The following is a 20146-nucleotide window of genomic DNA, read 5'->3' as shown; positions in this document are numbered from 1 at the left end:
GGGATGGGCCTGAGCTGTCCAGGAAAGAGAGCTTGAGAAAGCTCAGTGACATCTTCAGTGCACTGTGTCAGTGAAAAAGACAAAATTTTCAAAAATTATTAAGAAAGGGATTGGTCCTAACAGAGAAAGGCAATTACAGTTCAACATTATCAAGCTACCATCTGCCCAGTCTTAGAATACTTTTCCATTTCTTTATTGTCTTATATAGGGTAAAACCAAGGAGGTAGATATACAGGTCTAGCCATTTGAATAGTCTTATGGGTTTCTTGAGAAATCATCAGCTTTGTCTCAGCCCAGCCCTATCTCAACACAACTTAACAATGTTAAAAGTCATCAAACTTTATGACCCAATGGTCTTCGTAATTAAGAAACAAGAATTACAATACCCATGAAAGAATAATTAAATTAGAACCGTATCCATTAAATGTGACAGTCCCAATCCAGTGGATTAGGCACCCACTTGCAGCTAGAAAAACATGAAAGCATGAAAGTCTTAATTCCTTCCTTTCATAGAGATTTTGCTGAATTTGCCTCAGTTGAGCCTTTTCTAGGGGTTTCCCCTATATTTTGGTCCAAAAACTGTTCCACAACTTAGAGAGATCTGCTGACAAGTGCCTATTTTGGTAAAACAGAGGGGAGAGTTCTCATTTGGACTGTGGTGGCTTCTAGTAATGTTGCTATGTTGTGAACCGCCCTGATTAGCTAAACCAACCAAAACCAAAACCATTGCAGTGCTTGACAGCCCAAACCACGTGGCAGCTACCACTTGCTACTCTAGGAACACAAAAGCATGAAAAGGTAAACAAGTAAAGGACTCCTGTAAGGTTAAGTCCAGTCAAAGGTGACTATGGGGTGTGGCGCTCATCTCACTTCAGGCTGAGGGAGCCGCCGTTTGTCCACAGACAGCTCTCTGGGTCATGTGGCCAGCATGACTAAACCTCTTCTGTTGCAACGGAACACTGTGACGGAAGCCAGAGCGCAAGGAAACACCGTTTACCTTCCCACCACAGCAGTACCTATCTATCTACTTGCACAGGTGTGCTTTTGAACTGCTAAGTTGGCAGAAGCTGGGACAGAGCAATGGGAGCTCACCCCGCCACATGGATTTGAACCGCAGACCTTCCGACTAGCAAGCCCAAGAGGCTCAGTGATTTAGACCACAGCGCCACCTGCGTCCCTAAAACAAAAGCATTAATGATTTGTGTTCAAGTCTCATAATGGATACAGGACAGTTTACCCCCAACAGAAGGAAAAGGGCTATAGATATTCAATAATTTATCTGGTGAAACAGCAGTGAAATCTTCCCCAATGATGTGTGTTGTGCATCAGCACTATTTGCTGATATGGCCATAATACCAGGTGCAGTGCAATGAGATCAGGCACCATGAATTTCAAGTGCTGCAGAACTGTGCAGTTATAAGCAAAATCTGGAGTTTGAAAACCTCCATGAGCTGTGCTGTGTGCTATGACTTGCTCCTGACTGATCTCTGTGTTGTTGAACAACTACAGCACTCTGCTTTTCCTCAGTGGAGGCTGGTTCCTTTGATTTCAATCTGTCACCACCCATCCCTCACCTGCCTGCCTTCTTACCAGTCAAAGGGTGGCCCTGACAGTCAGCTTCCTTCTATTCTATCTCAGTTTTGCTCTTGTCCTTGTGCAGCTCAATAGAGAAGAGGATGAACCTGGAATTAGTTGGCTCTGCCTGTCATTAGCTCTCGTTCCAATTACTGTTGGCCTGCTTATTTTCTGCAGTGCCAGCCCCAAGAAGCACTAGCCGCTGCTGCTTCTCCCTTTATAATTGTGCTTCTTTCCCCTCTTCCTCAGGTGTTATAGCAGTTGTGATCTTCATCATCTTTTGCATTGTGGCTATTATGAGCAGATTCCTTTACCAGCACAAACAGACACATCGGAGCAGCCAGACAAAGGAAAAGGAATATCCAGAGCACCTTGACAGTTCTTTTAAGACTGATGTTGACTTGCAGAACACAGTGAGCGAGTGCAAACGAGAATATTTCATCTGACAGACTCTCCAGCTCCATGTTACACTTTGGCATTTCTTTGATTATGATGGTTATTATTATTATTATTTTCTCACCCATCCATTTCTTTTGAATTTCCCCACCCTTTTGGAAAGAACCCACTTTGCACAGAGGAGATTGGCAGCAATGGCAGTGCCTCACTCTCTTTGTGAAACCCACCACAGTTAACGCCTAACAGTTCAAGCAACTATACATTCTACCTAAGTTCCACATAACATGCATGGTTGACTGTTTGTTTCCTGGATTTCTGAAATGTTGTTTTCTGGACCCATTTAACTTGCCATTTCATGTCGGACCTGAGCGATATATACTAGAGGTAAAGTGTACAAGCTAACTATGTAGCATCACAGCTATTGCAACAAGGTAGTGGGAAAGACTAAGACCAAATTATCTCATATCTTTAATTGTGTGTTTAAAAGGGGACAAATCCTCCTGTCTTTTGCAAATTGGCATAATAATTCTGTTTCATGTTGGTGGTGCTGTGTTGATTTTGCAAGCTGAGGATCTGGAATGATTTTGCCCCTTCTCCATATCTTTTAACCCTACCTTTGCGTCCCTGTTATTTTATTGTAACTTTTTGACTACAATATTCTCATTTTTAAGGTACCAACCTTGATTAAACAACAGCAATGAACAATTACAAAAATAATTCCTGGGCCAAGTATTATGCCCAGTGAATTTTGTCACTGTCAGGGGGAAGAGTGAAAATGGCCTCTGCAGATTTTTTGCAATCTTTGGGCAGTAGAAAAAAACTAATATTTGTAGTTGTGGAGTGTCTTACCATGATAGTGACTAGATGCCAGAGGGTTCCAGACTTTCTTTTTTACAGAAATAATCTATAAAACTGCCTAGAGGCAGTTGGCCATTTTCTCTCCCTCCCCCTAAATTTCCCCCCCTCCCTCATAGTACTAGGATCTGGGGTCAACCAATGAAACTGAATGGTGGGAGAGTCAGGACATACAATAATTAGTACTATTTTATCTGTACATAGTTAAACTATGGAAGTGACAAACGTAAGTTGTAGTGATGGCTGCCCACTTGACTGGCTTTAAAAGTGGGTTAGACATATTCATAGAGGATCATGCTAACAATGGGGCATCATGCTCTGAATACCAGTTGTTGGGGATGGCAAGCTAGAGAAGACTATTGCGTTCATAACTTGCTCATGGGCTTCCCATGGGCATCTGGTTGGCCACTATGGGAGACAAGATGCTGAATTATATAGTCCTTTGTTCTGATCCATCAGGGCTCTTCATATGCACTTTATGACATAGTTATACCTAATGTACTTTTTTGTTTGCAATAAGGAATGGTGCCAGGCTGCTGCGTATTGCAGATACCTTACCACTTGAAGTAGTGGCAAAACTTTCATAAAAGATGGAAACCCTCTAAATCCTTGTTTTTATCATAGCAGCCCCCCTCACCCCCTGAAAAACATTACAATTACATTTTATTTTTGGGGCACAATTTACTCCAAAGCTTATACTTCAACTGCAACTTCCATCACATAGGGTTGGCTAAAATCAGTACCTTCTATGGGAATATAACACTAAGTGAAGCATGAAAACGAGCAGTTTTTAGGTTTCAATGGTTTAGGTGCCTGCTACATGTTAGGGCGCCCCATAAACCCTGACTGGAGCTGTTTAGAATTGATACTTAGTCATAATCTAGTGGCAAAGCATTAAAAGTAGTGGGATCAACCATTACTTTGTATCTATTCACTTAAAGCCAATTCTGTATGAAATTAAGCAAAAGACTGGGCTTGAAACAGAAAAGTAGATGATGCAGGAAACTGGTGCTGCATTTTTTCCTTCCAATTAATCTAGAATTTCAGCTTGGCACATTAAGACTGTTCCTTTCCATCACAGGAAAAACTGTAGGGCTGTGTCCTTTTGCTCCCAATTCACTCTTACATCCACTGACATCTCAAGAATGACAACCAAGAAACAGCAATAGGATAGAAACAATCACTAATGCGATTTCCAATAGAGAGCAGGCAGGCATTTTGTACTCCACCTGAAGGTTTTGGGAAAGTTTGGGTTTTGTCTGGGGTAAGTGATATATATTATAGCCCAGGAGGATCTGCAGTATCCTGTGATATAGTAAATCTCTGAAGGTGGGTTTGCTCATTGGGTCTGCTCTAATGAGCTACACAGTCCAAGTTTGACCAAATTACTCTACACAGGATGGGCAAGACTCTAATGTGATGTTTTAATTTGATTGATAATTTCTTTCCCTTCCTGCTGTCATCTTCAGCAGCACTGTTCCCCTCCCTGAACAACAGAACTGAATTTGAGCTCTTTATTCTATTAATATCTCCTTATAGCGATGATTGTGGTGTTGTTACTGCATGCATTTCCCTTTCTGTTCTGCTGTCATTCTTTAGGTAATCAGATCTTTCAAATCAGGCAGGTTCCCTCACATTACGTGCTTCAGTTCCACATTATTCCTCTATGGTTTAAGCAGCAAAGATTGTTCTTCCCAAAAGTGAAACATAGAACCCACTGACTTAGGACTCTTATCACAGCCTAGGTCAATGGTCATATGAACTTTCCAATAATTTGTTGCAGATGGCAGTGATCAAATAGGGCTTCTAAGTATGCCTTACTTATACTGAGAGGTGGAATTCACAGTAGATGCACTGAACTCATAGATACATGCTAGGAGGAGAACTGAAAGGCATTTTGGGCCTGATGCTCAGAGTTCTGAAAAATCACCCTTTTGTCCTTGACCATAATTAGAAAGGAAGTTCTCCAGCCTTAATCCTGCTGAATGATCTGTGCACCAACCACTCAACTTTACAAAGCACATTCAATTGAACCTAATGATTAGCTCCTTACAAGCAACAACCTTTATCCTTTTTGTTTCTCTGATCTTTGATTATTAGAAGTTTCTTTAGCATGACAGGAGTGGTTCTGATGACACTCAACAGAGGCACTTATGCCTTTTTAAAGTGTCCCTCTTGCCAATGAGATTTTCCACCAACAGTTTCCTCCCCCTCCCAAATAAAACTTCTCTGTATTGCATTCTGAGTAATTTTTTGAAGGGAAGGAGAGGGAGAGCGACCCAAACAATCCAGTAATTAATGAGTCCTTTTCTCTGTCTAAGGACTCCACATTTTTCCTCATTATTTTGACTGTTCTTTGGCCGAGTCATCTTATTTTATATGATTTTGCTAACAGGGAGCCATTCATTCGTAACCTGTTTAATTGCATTCTGAAAAGGGGAAAGGCAAGGCAGTGGAATTCACATTTTTATTTCAATAACTTTGCTCCCTATAAATTATTGTGCCATATTTTCCCGTTACTCAACACAGCTGTTATAAATCACCACTTTGCTCTACTACATATTCTTTTCTTCATCTCAATATAAAAGTCAGCCTAAAGTGTAGCAAATTTAGCCCCAAGCAGATACACTAATGGGATGAAAAGAGAGGGTTTGGGGAATAAAGCAGAGCTGAATCATTATGCAGGGTATGGGCTGCTTTTCGCTATATAGGAAATCAGGGGTCTCATTCTTGCCAAAAATATTAAGCTTTATCAGTTAAAAACAAAAACTTGAGGAAAAGAAAGAAATTGGGGTGAAGTGTCATTAGAAAGCATGTAAAGTTTTTTTTAATATATATATAAAAAAGACAAGGGGACAATTTTTTGCTGGAACTGCAGCACATGGGGAGGGGAGCTTTAACCCCTTCCATCCCCAACCATAATAGCAGTGAAAACTGTCCCCACTCTCCTGTTAGCCTTAGGAAAACAGCACCCACTGATGCCCTAGTTATGAACAGCTAGTCTTGGCAAAAAATGGTTAGAGCACACATTCCCACACAATAGCAAAAGACCCCTGGTGTCAATAGGACAGCTGACATCCACACCAGATATGTGAATGGAAGGCTGCTTCAAGTATGCAGATCTCCATTGCTGGATTGAGACATGAGTACATGAATACTACTTTTTCTGTCCATTTCAGTCACAGAGTTTGTGGTTTCTAATTGACAAATTTGGAAGTTTTTTTGTTTGCTTGCTTTGTGAATGGGTGAAAACATGTTGCCATCCCATTCTATGTATACTTGATTTGGGGAGCAATTCAATCTTCCCTCCAAATCTGACTGGATTCTTGAAGCTCCAGGGCTGCTACTACATCCACAGTTTTGCCACACACAGCTGTCAGGGTGCAAGTGGGGTGGGGGCAGCCTGAGGACAGCAGCTGGACCACCTTGAGATCCAGTGGATCCTGGGCCTGCACAGCCCTGCCCCTTTTCCGGCCCCTGAAAACACCATTTCAGGGCTTTCCACAGGCTTTTACCAGCAGGGATTCCACCAGTGGTGCTTCCATCCCCCTGGACATTCAGTGAAAAGAAGGGGATGCTCAGTACCATCAAAGAGACACTAGTGTCACTCCTCAGGCAGCAGCTGATAGGTCAACAGGGCTGATGGAGGGACACTTCCACCCAGTTAAGCCATCCACCCCCAGTCAGGCGCAAAACAGGGTTGGCTTGCTCTGTCTGAAGATTAAAGAGCCCTCGAAATTACCAAGAGTTCCAGAACAAATGAACAACTTGGGCCCAAATCATACACTTACTAGGAAGTAAGCCCTATTGAACACAGTGCCTTCCTTCCAAATAAGCATTCAAGCAGTCTGTTAAATCAGCTTTTAGGGTCCTTAACTGCCTATTTGACTGCATTTCCTTTACAAACAGAACTGAATCCTGGCTTTTAAGGGAACAAGATTATATGCACATATATTTAAATTTGACTGGGTTTCCCCCTCATACCTGCTTATCTTAATTTGCTCACTATAAAATTGTGGTTTTTGTGTTGTTAATTGCAGGTGTTCTTGTATAGGAAAGCAACTTACAGCCCAATACACAACTCAGTTAAGCAGAAGCACTTGGATTCAAGTTTAATTAGCCCTACTGAAATCAATAGAATTAAATCAGTATAAATCTTAGTAACCCTAGTTTCACTTAGCTGAGCTATAGATCAGTTGCCCATTTCACTAAAGGGCGGTATACCTCCTGTTTGTTCATTGGTATCACTAGACAGACAAATGATCCTAATGTTACTAGAGACAGCTTGAAATCTGCTTCCACCTTATGCCTGTAGGCTTGCTAGTTCATATGTTTGACACGAAAGAGACTTGGGCCCTCATTCATATGTGAAGCAAATCAACATTTACATCAGGAATGGGGATATTAAACAATTTTAGTTTAGTTGAACAATTTTAGCACGTTTAACTGTATGGCAGGAATGAAGAACCTGTGACTCTCCAGATGATGTTCTCATCTTCCCTCACTAGTCTCATCTCTGCTGTTAAAAGATACCTGGGCCACAACCCCTTTACGTATTTAAGTTCAAATGCTTTTTTGAATCAAGCTGTCCACCCAGAGCAGGCAAACCTCTCCAGGAGAATCCTTTGGTTCACAAGAGAGCTCTTGAAGCTTGCAAACTGATGCCTTAAAATGTTAAGTGCTTTTCCTTCAGGCCCATGGTGTAGATGAATAGTCACACATTGGCGGTCCTCTTGCTTTGTTGCCTGCAAAAATGGGTGTGTGTAGGAACTGAGCACATCAAGCATCTATCACACCACAACACAGGAGTTGTGAACTGCATTACGTCCTTGTGCACCAAAGGTTCTGCCCTGTAGTGGACAGCAGGGTGGAACAGTGATGCTCACCTGACCTCCAGTTGCCTGCATCACTGCAACATACCAAGGAGGAGGATATAAGGAGCAGTGAACTTTGCTCCAACTTGGCCCTCTCCCTCCCCGTTGTGGTATGCAAGAGCAACTAGTAGGAAGGTCAGGTGAGCGCTGCCACCCCACCCCAACCCCTCATCCATTACTAGTTGAATGCCTTGTAGAAACTCCATTCAGTTCTCATGAATCTCCTTGGTGCATACCAGTCTTCATGCCATTTTGGGGTGCTGTCCTTAACTAAAATGATTTAAAGAACCTCTGAAGTTGTTCAAAGGAACGTAGGCTGATCCAGAAAGCCAGTTAGTATATAACTTTTTTTGAGCTTGCTCGAGGCGAAAAGAGTTTTCAACATCACCATCATAAACTCACCCTTTAGTTTTGTGAATTTAACTCATATTTTGGAAACCGTACAATGACATTCCCTGTCACAATGTGGGTGCATAGTCAAGCTCTAGATACTTGTTCTAATTTATTGTTTTTATGCTTTTATGCTTTTATACTTAGCTTTCCAGGGTAAACCTTCATAAGGCAGCTAACAACAGCATCTCAAATGGTACAATATGTCAGATTTTAAAAAGTAATTAAAACAGCCTCCCTAGAGAATCTATAACAATTTTTAAAAAGTTAAAAAGCAGTTAAAAAGTCAAGCCAGCATGAAAACACCGTAGTTCAATGAAAAGCCGAGCTAAGAGTAAGTTTTAAGGTCTGCATAACAATTGCTAATGCAAGAGCCATAGACAGTTCTCAGGAGAGGAATCTGAAAGATGTGAGGCTACAATTGAAAATGCCCCTTCCAACATCATAGCTCCTAACAGCCAACCAGAGAAAAGGGCCTCTGCAACTGATCTCAGAGTTCAGGCACATTCACATGGGTATAAGTCACAATACAAATTGATGACCCCGCTGCAATTTAGACTAAAAAATTAAGTGGCCAGCCACTTATTCTGCAATAATGTAAACCATACAGTAAGACTGAATTTCCTTCCCACTTTCCCCAAAATATTGTCTCCACTCAAAAATCAGGTCTGTTTTCCGCTGTTTTCATTGATGGGGGGGGGGGACTTCTCTGAAGTTTTTGTAAAGGGACTGCCACTGACCTCACTGAGTCTTGCCAAGAACTGAGGCCAGTGAGAAGCCTCAGAGAGATAGCCTAACATCACTCCCCACCAGCCACACTTCCCAGCATGCCTTGGAAGCAACATGGCAGAACCTGATGCGGTGTCACTCTCAAAGCATTCCAATATGTTCATATAGCAGGAAGTTTAAGTTTAAAAAGCAAACTTTATGCTCACTTCATAAAGTTAAGGTAAGGTGCAATCTTCTTTCAAAATATTCAGATAATTTTTTCTCAACACACAAAATTTTTGGGCTGGCATATTTCTCACCCACACAGCAAATGGTCAAAAAAATGAAATTTGAGTATAACTCTGGTAAAATTGGCCCTTATATATATGTTCACTGAACTACATCTATTCAGTTTAACAAGAGCCTGGTTCATAAATGAATATTGATGCTGAAGACATCAAGTGACGGGTTGCAGATGGGGGTTGTGATTTATAACCAATGGCAGAAGTTAAATCACTTGATGTCACCTCCAATGCAGTCCTTTTCAACAGAACCAATTTGCAGACCTTGCTGCCAGTTAACAAGTAATAAGAAATCTATGAAAGTACTTGGACGTGTACATCTTCTTCATGCTGCAGGTCATGCAGGAAGCATTAGGAAAAGGGATCAAAAATAGGACTTCCAAAACCATGATGCCATTATAAAAATGTATTGCGATACTTAGAAAGCTATGCATAATTCTGGCCGTCATACCTCAAAATGGACCAGGAACAGGTGCAGCAGCAGAGCAAGACCCCCTGGAGAAAAGGTCTTAGCCTGGAAAAAAAGAGCCAATTTGGGGGAATATGATAGAGATGCATAAAATTATGCATAGTGTGGAGAAAGAGGCTAGAGAGAGTTTTTCTTCCCATCTTATAATAATAATACAACTTAGTGTTATCCCATGAAGCTGAATGTTGGAAGATTAAAAAAAAAATGAAAGAGAGATACTTATTTACACAGTGCATAGTTAAACTATGGAATTTGCTGTCACGGGTTGTAACCATTGCCTACCAACATAGATGCTTTAAAGAGCAGTTAGACAAATTCAGAGAGGATAAGGCTATGCAGCGTTTGTCATCATGGTGCCTGTAAGTTGGCAGGATCTAACTACTGGTCACTAGGGAACAACAGTGGGGAAATGCTATTGTTTGTGAGCATCTAGTTGACCACTGTGAAAAACAAGGATGCTGGATGCAATGCTAGTTGAGATGTGGTCTTGGGTCTAATACAGCAGGACTTTTCTTAGGTTCCGTGTAAAGTATCTGCTTCCTTTGAGACTTTAGGTTGCCTGATCCAGTTCCCATTAATGTACTTATACAAAAATTTATGGAAATTTATTGTCAGCTGGGTCGCTTCTATTGTTCTTGCTTTCTTTTAAAATTCCCATTAGTTTTGCAGCTATAAGGTTTATTTTCAAAGCTTGCCATCTCAGTAAAATGGCACAGTTTGCTATTCACCTCAAACAGCAGAGACAGAAGGGTTAAATTATTTCCTTTCCTCTTGATCACTGTGAAGAAGGGATAGCAAGACAAGATTATTTTAGCATTTGGCTAAATAGATTCTTTGTGAATTCTGCCCCAAAGCAGTGAGAATTAAACAAAAAGGAGCACACTGCCTGAAAAACAGCTGTAATTTGTAAATTACATTGACTCTAAAGAGTGATCATTTTACAGGGCATCTCTCTTGAAGTTCCCTGCAGACTAATCTTCTTTATTCAGCTCCTCTTCTGTAATGGAGAGTTTCCCCAGACCCCAAACAATTATTTATTATAGCAAACACACTGTCAAAATCAAAAACCAAACAGTTTAAGTTAACTTTTGTCATAAAAGAAAAACAACCCAATATTGCATAGCAGAGTATTTTCCCAGTGAACTACGGTTAAGGATGCAGCTACACTATTAATTTGACTAGCAAGGTCCTCGCCCAAAGGCACAGAAGTGTCTTCAGCAAGGGAAAGTGGGCTGAGCCACTTGCAACTGTCAAGTGGGATCCAGGAACCATGCCAGAGGTCAGCGTTTAGAGGGGATTTCATGGGGGTTGGCAGAGTCAGGAAAGGAAGCCTTTATATGCCTTCCTGCTAAGGAGAACCAATAACCAGTCTTGATGGGTGAAGCCACTCTCAGCTGGACCCTTTCATGCAAAGGGAGCTGTGTAAACCCATTTCCCTGGTGACTCGCCACACAAGGCAGCTGCCCACAGAGACACAGATTCCCAGTTATCATCCTAGCAACTCTTTGCAGGTCAGGAAATAAAACTACAAGCTGGTCCAGCAACTGTTGGGCTTCACTGAGGAATCAGTGAGGGGGGGGGAGAGCTTTATAAATCCAACATGGAAATAACCTAGCTCTTTGTGCCACATACAGTGGTACCTCGGTTTAAGAACAGCCCTGTTTACAAACGATTTGGTTTATGAACTCCGCAAAACTGGAAGTAGTGTCCTGGTTTGAGAACTTTACCTCAGTCTAAGAATGGAATCCGAAGGGTGGAAGGGCAACGGAGGCAGGAGGCTTCATTAGGGAAAGCGCACCTCGGTTTAAGAACGGTTTCAGTTTAAGAATGGACTTCCAGAATGGATTAATTTCGTAAACCGAGGTGCCACTGTATTATACAGAGGCTGTGAGTTCCATTTCAAAATATTTGACATAGTCACGGTGCTGGTCATGTGGGTGTGCGGATCCCTTAACCTTGAATAAGTTAAGAGGTTGCATGTAAATTCAGAATTCTCACACGTTGCCTCTGATCTTCTTGGGTACTCAGTGCGAAGTAAGAATGGTGGTACTGTTGTGGCAAAGTGTTTGTTACTGTCTTGGGGCTGATGTTGTAACTCTCTATAGCTGGGGCGTGTATGAGACAGAGCTAGAGATCCATGAATCCAAACACATCTGTGTGTTTTTTTATTGACAGTAATGTTTGGATACATCTCTTCATGCTACAGTTTAAAGGTATTTTTTCTAAAATCTCACAGGCATCAAACCAGAGAAAGCAGCTTGAGGATTTGAAACTAATACAGATTTCCATGACTCATTCCTAAAAGGACATTGATATAGGTTATCCTTATAAGCACTTGAGAGTCCTAGGGCCATTTTTATAATAAGATAATAAGAACATAAAAGTCCACCTAGTCTAGCATTTTGTATCTAAGAGTGGCCACTCTGATGCATCTTAGAAACTTACAAGCAGAGAATGATGTTTGATCTCAATATCTGGTAGCCAGAGATATGCTGACATGGATAGTTTCCTAGTGAAAACATAGATTGCATCCATGAGTTTTAGCAATTCCACAGGATATGTAACAAAATCCCCACAAGTTCTGCTCAGTTCAATGGTAGTTAGTTCCCAGTAAACATGTGCAAGACTTGCAGCCCAGGTCATTTCTTTTTATTTATATCCCATGATACACCGAAAGGAATCTACAGCAAACTAACAAATCAAGGAATCCAGCCATTACCAGAGACACATGAGATCCAGCTAGAGGGGAAACTCAGTCATGCTATTCCGTTGCTCCATTTGAATCAGAATGCAAAAATTACTGAAAGCAAAATATTTCAGGTGTCACATTATGTGGGTAGTACAGTGGTGTATGTTCAGACTTTCCCAGGTAAGGACCCCAGAGACTGGCTGCTTAAATGGCGTAGGCAAGGACCTAAGGGAAGCCCTCCTGCTCTGCCAGCCCACATCCAAACCTGCACTCCCATTTGTCAAGCCTGGGTGCAGGGTTGGTGCAGGGTTGGCTCCTGATAGTTGATGCAGGCTTATGCCCCCACCGCCCATCCAGACTGGGCATCGATCCTGAGCCACCTTCGTTGGGGACTTTGGAGGTGCCCCCGCTGTCTTGCAACACCTCCTCACCAAGAGGCTGAGCAGACTTGTCAGACTCATCAGCTCATGAAACTTTATGCCATCAGCAGTTCTCAAACCAGTCGTGCGACTGGAGAGCTAGGGAAGATTTTGTAATCTTGTAGTCACATCTATGAATGAATTTGCGTGTGTATTTTCTCAGTCCCAACTGAGAACCCAACCTGAACTGTAGTCTACTGTTGCTGGACTACAGCTCCCATCATTTCTTACTACTGGCCATGCTGGCTGTGGCAGATGAGAGTTAGAGTCTAAAGACATATGGAAGGAGCACAGTTTCCCCCATTCCTGTTATAGGTTTGCATTAATAAGAACAGAAATGAATCCATATATTGCAGAATCTGCTACCACAGAAACAAAGCAATTGGATGCTGAAAATCAACTGCTTGTCTCAGTTTAGGTGTTGTTTTTTAAAATCTGTATCTGGCTCTCACATGCCTGAACTGCTACTAGTAAGGAAGGATACCCAGTTTTCTTTTCTGGCTCAATTTTTTCTAGCATAGCTGAAAAAATTACAAGCTTAGTCAAGTGCTTATCCTAGACCTTAAACCTATTGAATTGTTGACACATCTATCTAACACAGATTGGTGGTTGCAAATCTTCCATATCATTACATTTTACTATTATCTGCTGCACTGGGGCCCACCAGGAGTGTCTTCTTTGTCTAGATTGCTTTTTTTTTTTTTTTGTAAAACTGATGTTGAATTCTGAATCTATTGCCAAATTCTGAAATTTTGTTTTTGGTTTTCCAAGTATCTGATTTCAACGAAGGAACAACAAACATCATCTGAGACAACAGCAAAAGAAGAGTCACTTTGGGCATTAGGTGAAGCTAACAAAGCAGGGAACACAAACACCTAATGCTTCCTGTCCTGTGCTTCCCTTCATGTATTTTCCAACACATAACTTCATATTCCAGATTGCAAGATGTGCAAATTCCCAAGAAAATGACAGTTTGCCTATCTTGTGGCAGGATGAGATATGAAGGTTGAAGCTTGCATGGTACAGAAGTGCCCAGAGAACAGGAAGCTTAAGGATGCTGTGCTTCCCATTTCCTCTGAATTGCCGACTGTCCAAAGCCACACTAAAAAGCACATTAAAAATACACAGCACATGCAAAATAGTCTTTCAGTTACACTAAAATATATGAAACCAAAATGCAACTAACTCTTTTCCCACTGTCTGCTTTTCAAGGTAGAAATCCCCTAGGATGTTGCCTCAGTCCAAGTCAGTTTTGTAGACCATGTACCATGTCTTAATACACTGTATGGGGATTAAAAAAATAGCCTTAGCTTTTTTTTTCTATGGTTCTTGTTGTATAGAAGAAAGACTTAAACTGTAAATAATGTATATTTAATAAAGAGAGCCTTTTGTATGATTTTGTGTGGAAGACCAGCGCCTCATGCCATGATTCTTTTTCATATATAAAGCAGGGGGGAGGGGGGGCTAATCCTGAAAAGTGGTTTCATTCTGTTCTTGCAGGCAATTAATTATTGCAGCAGGAGCAATGTTGTGGACAGTAATAAAATGTGATGCTCCCACAACTCAGATTTATTGATTTCAAACACTGCTAAAAGTGCTGTCACAGGACATTTGATCACTGCACAGCATTCCTGACTCCAGTAACTAATCATGGTTTGCAGCACCTGCCTCTGAAGTGCATGAGGGCAAATGTGTCGACTTGATAAAAGTCACATCGGGAGATCTGTTTGGGGTCTGATTGCAAGGCACCTCCTGGAGCACAAAACAAGAGCTGCTCTCCAGACTTGGTGTCTCTCTGTGTGACACTTCCACTTGCTTTCACTTGCCACACTCTTGTGTGAAGAATGTTCAGTATCACACATAGAAAGCTGCCTTATAACCAAGTCAGACCATTGATCCATCAAGCTATGTACAGGCTAGGCTGACTGGCAGTGGTTCTCCCATATTTCAGATAGGGTTCTCTCCCAGCCCTAACAAGAGATGCCAGAAATTGAACCTGCGACTTTCTGCATTGTTGAGCTACAAAGACTCTCCTCCCTGCAAGAGAGGGGAGTGGTTGTGGGCGGGAGCCGAGCACCGCCCCTAGCAGGGGGCATTAGCCCCCTGCCTCTATCTCACCTGGCTGGCACCCACGCCCCTCGGCAGGCATCCAACCAGGTGCCTGAGAGGGGGCGTGTTCAGCAGCCTTTTGCTGTGGCGCCAGCCTCTCCCCGGCCTCATTCTTTGTCGTCTCGCTGCGAGTCACCCACCCTCCACTCCCTTTGAGTTAGGGCTTAGGTCATTGGCCTTGCTATGGACCTTAGGTTGGTCGCCCTGGTTGTCTAGGGGGCCTGGAAGGAGTTTTTCAATTTCGCATTAGGCTTTTTGGTTTTTTCGCCTACCTCGTAGCAATCGTCACAACTTTCGTGGTATTGGTGGGTAGGTTAGGCATTGGAATAATGTGTTGTGGTGTGTCGAAGAGCTAGGTGTGGCCATCGCCTGTGCCTTCAATTTTTGGGTATTCCGTTAAAGGAATCTGGCGGTCGTGTATTCTGTCCGATGCCTGCTTGGCGGGAGGCCATGGCACGACCCTCGGTGACATCAGGGGAGAGCCTATAGTTGGATTAGCATCAACAGGCTCCACCTACTGGTGAATAAACCCACTTGCTTGAGAGATCCAATGCCTAAGCCAATACCTTTTCACTGCTGTAATCAATAAAGTTGTGGCCTTTCATTGCCCATTAACCTTATATAACGTGTCCTTGTGTATTCTTTCCACATCGCGGGGGTCGGGTCCTCGAACCACAACCCTTCACTATTCTATGATTTCTGTCTCATAGGCACATATTTTCATTATACAGTGGTACCTTGGTAGTCGAACAGCTTGGCTCCCAAACAAATCGACTCCCGAACACCACAAACCCAGAAGTAAGTGTTCCAGTTTGCAAATGTTTTTCGGAAGCCAAACATCCCACATGGCTTCCGTAGCTTCCGAATGAGTGCAGGAATCTCCTGCAGCCAATTGGAGGCCTCACTTTGGTTTTTGAATGGACTCCCGGAATGGATTAAATTTGAGAACCAAGGTACCACTGTACTACAAATTAATAAACTATCATCAGGGAATGGGCAGTGGCTTAGGGCCACACCCCTTCTAAGGACAATTACCAAGGGTTAAGCAAGACGTGGCATTCATTTTTGTACCCAACTGCCAGCTACCAGGAAGAAATCTGCACAGCAAGGTAAGCAAAGGCACTTGAGATTCAGTATGTTCTCCAGAAGCAAGTTGCACTGCAGCACAGGATTTGGTGTCTCAGTTTCAAATGGTAGAATCAGCCCTACTTCTTGAAAATTTATAAAGGGTCATTCCCCCACCCTCAGCCTTCCACCGTTGGCCAAAACACATACAGGGGTTCACATCAGAACCTAAAATATGCTGCAATATTAGAAAAGGACCAGGAAAAAAATTAAGGCAACAAGAACTGCAAAGCTGCTCAGACCTCTCTTCTCATTTGAAGCTCTGGCTACTCGCTCCTGATTACACCTGACTCACTTAGCTTTGATTGGTCACTGCTGTTTCCTTCATGGGCTGTGTTTGACACCTTAGCATCTTCTCCCCTCTATTTGTGACTTCTTCAGCAGACCATTATATATGTTCCTGCCTTTCATCTCCCTCACTGTTCGTGTAGCTTTTCTGACTAATTCCAGGTATCCTCTCTTGATTATCCATTCTAGGGTGTTGTTTCTGTCCTGCTTCTTCCCAGACATGCTACTCTCCTCTTCCCACATTACTGGTTTTCTGGGGATTTTTTTTAACCTGGAAAAGTTGGATATATTAAGTATTATGGAGCGGGGGCTCAATGAGAAATGCATAGGCAGTGTGATGCCAAATGTCTCTGACTCTGAATCCCAGATGTGGGGAAACTGGTCAAGAGAGGGGTTCAAAAGAAAAGTAGGGAGAGGAGGAGAATCAAGTAGTGCTCAGTCCAACCAATATCCTTGTCAAACCTTTCCCCTGGGATGAGGGATTACCTGTGCACTTCATAGTCACTGGATGGCACTAGAGTAGGTAAGGCCTTTCTAGGAATGGCTATTCAATTTTGATATTAGTGTCTGAGGTTTAGAAGCATTTCCAGGACGACACCGAACAAACAGGACACTGGACACACTAGGCTTTGTTTTATGGACAAAATAAAGAAATTCTGCCATGAGGACCAATGCAACACACTCTGCAGCGTGTATGAACCACACCAAATTCTTCTTTAGCATGGAAACTTGAATGAATTTCTATACAACCTGCCACAGTTTACAAGCACTTCAATCTTGCCTGATTACAGTATCACAACACTTTGATTCACCTTCACACTAGCTTCCAGGAAGAGGAATTAAATGCAGGATGTTTATTATCCGGGCTCAGGGAGACTGCAAGTGTCATCTTTTAACTACCAGGCAATATTAAACCTTCACTAATAACACTGAGCAGTAATAAAGCTTCAGTCAATCAGATGCAAGATTCATTTTGTTGAACCCACAAGCCTTGACTTTTAAGAACAACCTTATTTCTCCATTGATCAAAACCATGTCCTTCTCTTCTAACAAGACTATGACTCCTGACTTAAATTTGCTACCCATTGTTTATTATTATGGAGATGTGATAGTATCTGTATTTATAAGGCACTGGTTAGCATCAGTAAATTTATCTGGAGAAGAAAACCTGTCATCTCTACCTCCTTTATGGCATTTCCCAATTATCTACCATTCATTGTGCTGTCTTTATGATTCCATGTCAGAGTAATTTTAATAACAACAACAACACTTATTGTACCTAAATTCATTGGACAGTTTTGAGTACAAACAAACATTATAGCTAATTCCCCTCAATAAGCAATCACAATAAACCAGCCTATAGCAGTCAGGAGGCTGGAATTGCCGTTTAGAGCAATCAGGCCCAAATCCCTCCACTGCAGCACTATAATATAAAATAGAACTATATGTTCACAGTATTCCCAATCCAGACTATGCTTTCAATATACAAAACTGTGACATACAGGACAGACATAGGCAGAATTGAGGAATGCTGAATCCTGCCTTACCCTCCACTTTTCAGAATTCTACAACTCCCCTCTCTGGCTGCTTATTCCTTAGATGTGGTTCTGAGACATTGTTCTTGGATGAGTATGGAAAAGCATCCAAATCCCAGTGGAGCAATGGCAGGACATGACAAAGCACCAGAGTCACCACCACATCCAAGTCCCTGAGAGCCAATGTGGTGTTAAGAGCGGTAGACTCATAATCTGGTGAACCGGGTTCGCGTCTCCGCTCCTCCACATGCAGCTGCTGGGTGACCTTGGGCCAGTCACACTTCTCTGAAGTCTCTCAGCCTCACTCACCTCACAGAGTGTTTGTTGTGGGGGAGGAAGGGAAAGGAGATTGTTAGCCACTTTGAGACTCCTTAGGGTAGTGATAAAGTGGGATATCAAATCCAAACTCCTCTTCTTCATTGCTCGCACCACTGGGTGGAAGTCATGGGAGCTGGCAAAAGCTTGCTCTGGACTACACCAACCTGGAGTTGACATAGCCCCTGAGCCCAGTGCCATCAAGTGATAGAAGAGTGGTAGAAAGCTCCACCACCTTTCTCCATTCATGAGTTGAAGGAATAACCTCTGAAGTTAGAAGCCTCCCTCATGTGATTCTAATTGTGTTGGGTATTAAATACAGCCAACACTTTTAGTAGAAACCAGTGGCGTAGCGTGGGGGGTGCCAGGGGTGCCGGCCGCACCGGGCGCAACATCTGGGGGGGGCGCGAGTCCAGAGGGCCCAGCCGCGTCGTGCCCTCGGCCCGCCCATATTGTCAGAGGCTCAGCGCGGAAGTGTTAGCAAAGTTTCAGAGGGGGGAGCGAGTGGGGGGGACGCGGGGAGGGGAGGGGTCCCCGCTTCTCCGGCCGCCTTGCAGAAGCGGCCACCGCCCGGCGGCTCTGCCTTTGCTCGCAGGCCTGCCTGGGGGCTCCCTCGGCTCCAGCGCTGAGCTGGCGGCCCCGATCCCGGGAGCGGCTAGGCCTGCGACAGGGCCCTGACCCGACAGCTTCTCCGGCTCCCCAAGCCGAGGACAGCTTCGGCTGTGAAGCTGCGCCTTCCGGACTGGCCCCTTCTCGGCTTATCACGCTGGGCCTCGCCTCTCCAGCTCCCGGTATGTGTGCTCCGCGGTGGTCCCCGCTCCTTCCAGACCCTTCCACCGCCCCCTGCCAAACTGGCTGTAGATACAAGAAGGGCAGCTGGGGTGGGCGATAGAGGACCCTGCCTCCCCCTGCGGGGCTCATCTCTGGCAATTGTCTTAAGCTGCTGCAAGTGTCTCTGCTCAAGGAGCCCCCTGAGTTTTGGCATTGTCTCTCCGCGCCCCCCCCGCCTCTCTCCAGGAGCTTTATGGAGCCGCCTGGATCGGGTCTGCTTTGGAGGAGGGGAGCCTTCCTTGACCGGCATGTGGGGCGCCCTTTGCGGCCTTTCCCTCTGGAGAGATAGTCACGCTCCCTCTAGCGCAGTTCCTAATCGCCAGTCGCCCTTCTGTGGCGAGGATTCTTCCGAGCCGGGTTCTTCCAGGGCCCTCCGGCTGCTTCTCTTTCGGGCGGCGGCGACCCTCCAGCTAAATACCCCTCGGGGGTTTGTGGCAGCCTCGCTTATTGTTCTCGGGACTCTGGTTTTACCTCGCCGCGCAATTACGCACAATTGCAGCGCCTTCACCAGCAGTGGCGTAGCGTGGGGGGTGCAGGGGGGCCGGCCGCACTGGGCGCAACATTTGGGGGTTAGGGGGCGCAAATCCACGGGCTAGGGGGCGCAAATTACTTGCCTTGCCCCGGGTGCTGACAACGCACGCTACGCCACTGGTAGAAACCATTTACATACTCAGCTGCTAGTGAATCAAGAAATCAAGTCAGATAATGCATATATGAATGTGGACTACCCCTTAGAAAGAAACTTCCTGTCCTCTAACATCATCTCAAATTTAATGCATTTCAGCACTGGTAATTCACATGCTCAGTAGCAAGTACGGCTGCAATGTCATTTAGTGACCAGGCACTGAATCATGCATATGCATTTCTGAATGAGCTTTGGCTCTAACCTACAAAAGGAATGTCAATATATTTTTCACAAAAACTACTCCACTACCAAACTGTTCTTACAGAATTTCCTTACCTGGTATGATATTAAACCCTAAATCTGTGTAGCTGCTGTTTAAATCAGTTGCCAACAAGGAGATATATCATGTCACAATCTATTAAGTTCTCTTCTAGCCCTTCAGTTGTATAATTCTAAAATGGATTCCTGGGGAGATAGAAAGTTGTTAAGAACCACATTTTCCTGTACCTTGCAGAAAGGGATCAGTGAGAAGAACTAAAAAGTCTCACCCACAAGCTTTCAACAGATACTGCAGTAGAAGTAGATAGATTGCAGAAAGCACCCTATTTATTGTGCTTAAGTCTTTTAAAGTTACAGCTCTC

General features: G+C 43.5%; 1 protein-coding gene across 3 annotated transcripts in view; it reads left to right on the top strand.

The window, feature by feature from the left end:
* The window catches only part of CNTNAP5 (contactin associated protein family member 5), a 312663-nt gene extending 298576 nt beyond the window's left edge, over positions 1-14087 (top strand). For 2 of the 3 annotated variants that reach the window (XM_053402895.1, XM_053402900.1), the window contains one exon: positions 1825-3677. In XM_053402895.1, the coding sequence (XP_053258870.1) occupies positions 1825-2021 (197 nt within the window). In that variant the 3' untranslated portion in view covers positions 2022-3677. Of the gene's footprint in view, positions 1-1824; positions 3678-13448 lie in introns of those variants that run through there. The other variant, XM_053402908.1, reaches the window with a different exon arrangement.
* Positions 14088-20146: the final 6059 nt, after the last annotated feature.

The sequence above is a fragment of the Podarcis raffonei genome, chromosome 1 (assembly GCF_027172205.1).
Source record: "Podarcis raffonei isolate rPodRaf1 chromosome 1, rPodRaf1.pri, whole genome shotgun sequence".
Taxonomy (NCBI): Eukaryota; Metazoa; Chordata; class Lepidosauria; order Squamata; family Lacertidae; genus Podarcis; species Podarcis raffonei.
This window is presented reverse-complemented; position numbering and strand designations above follow the sequence as displayed.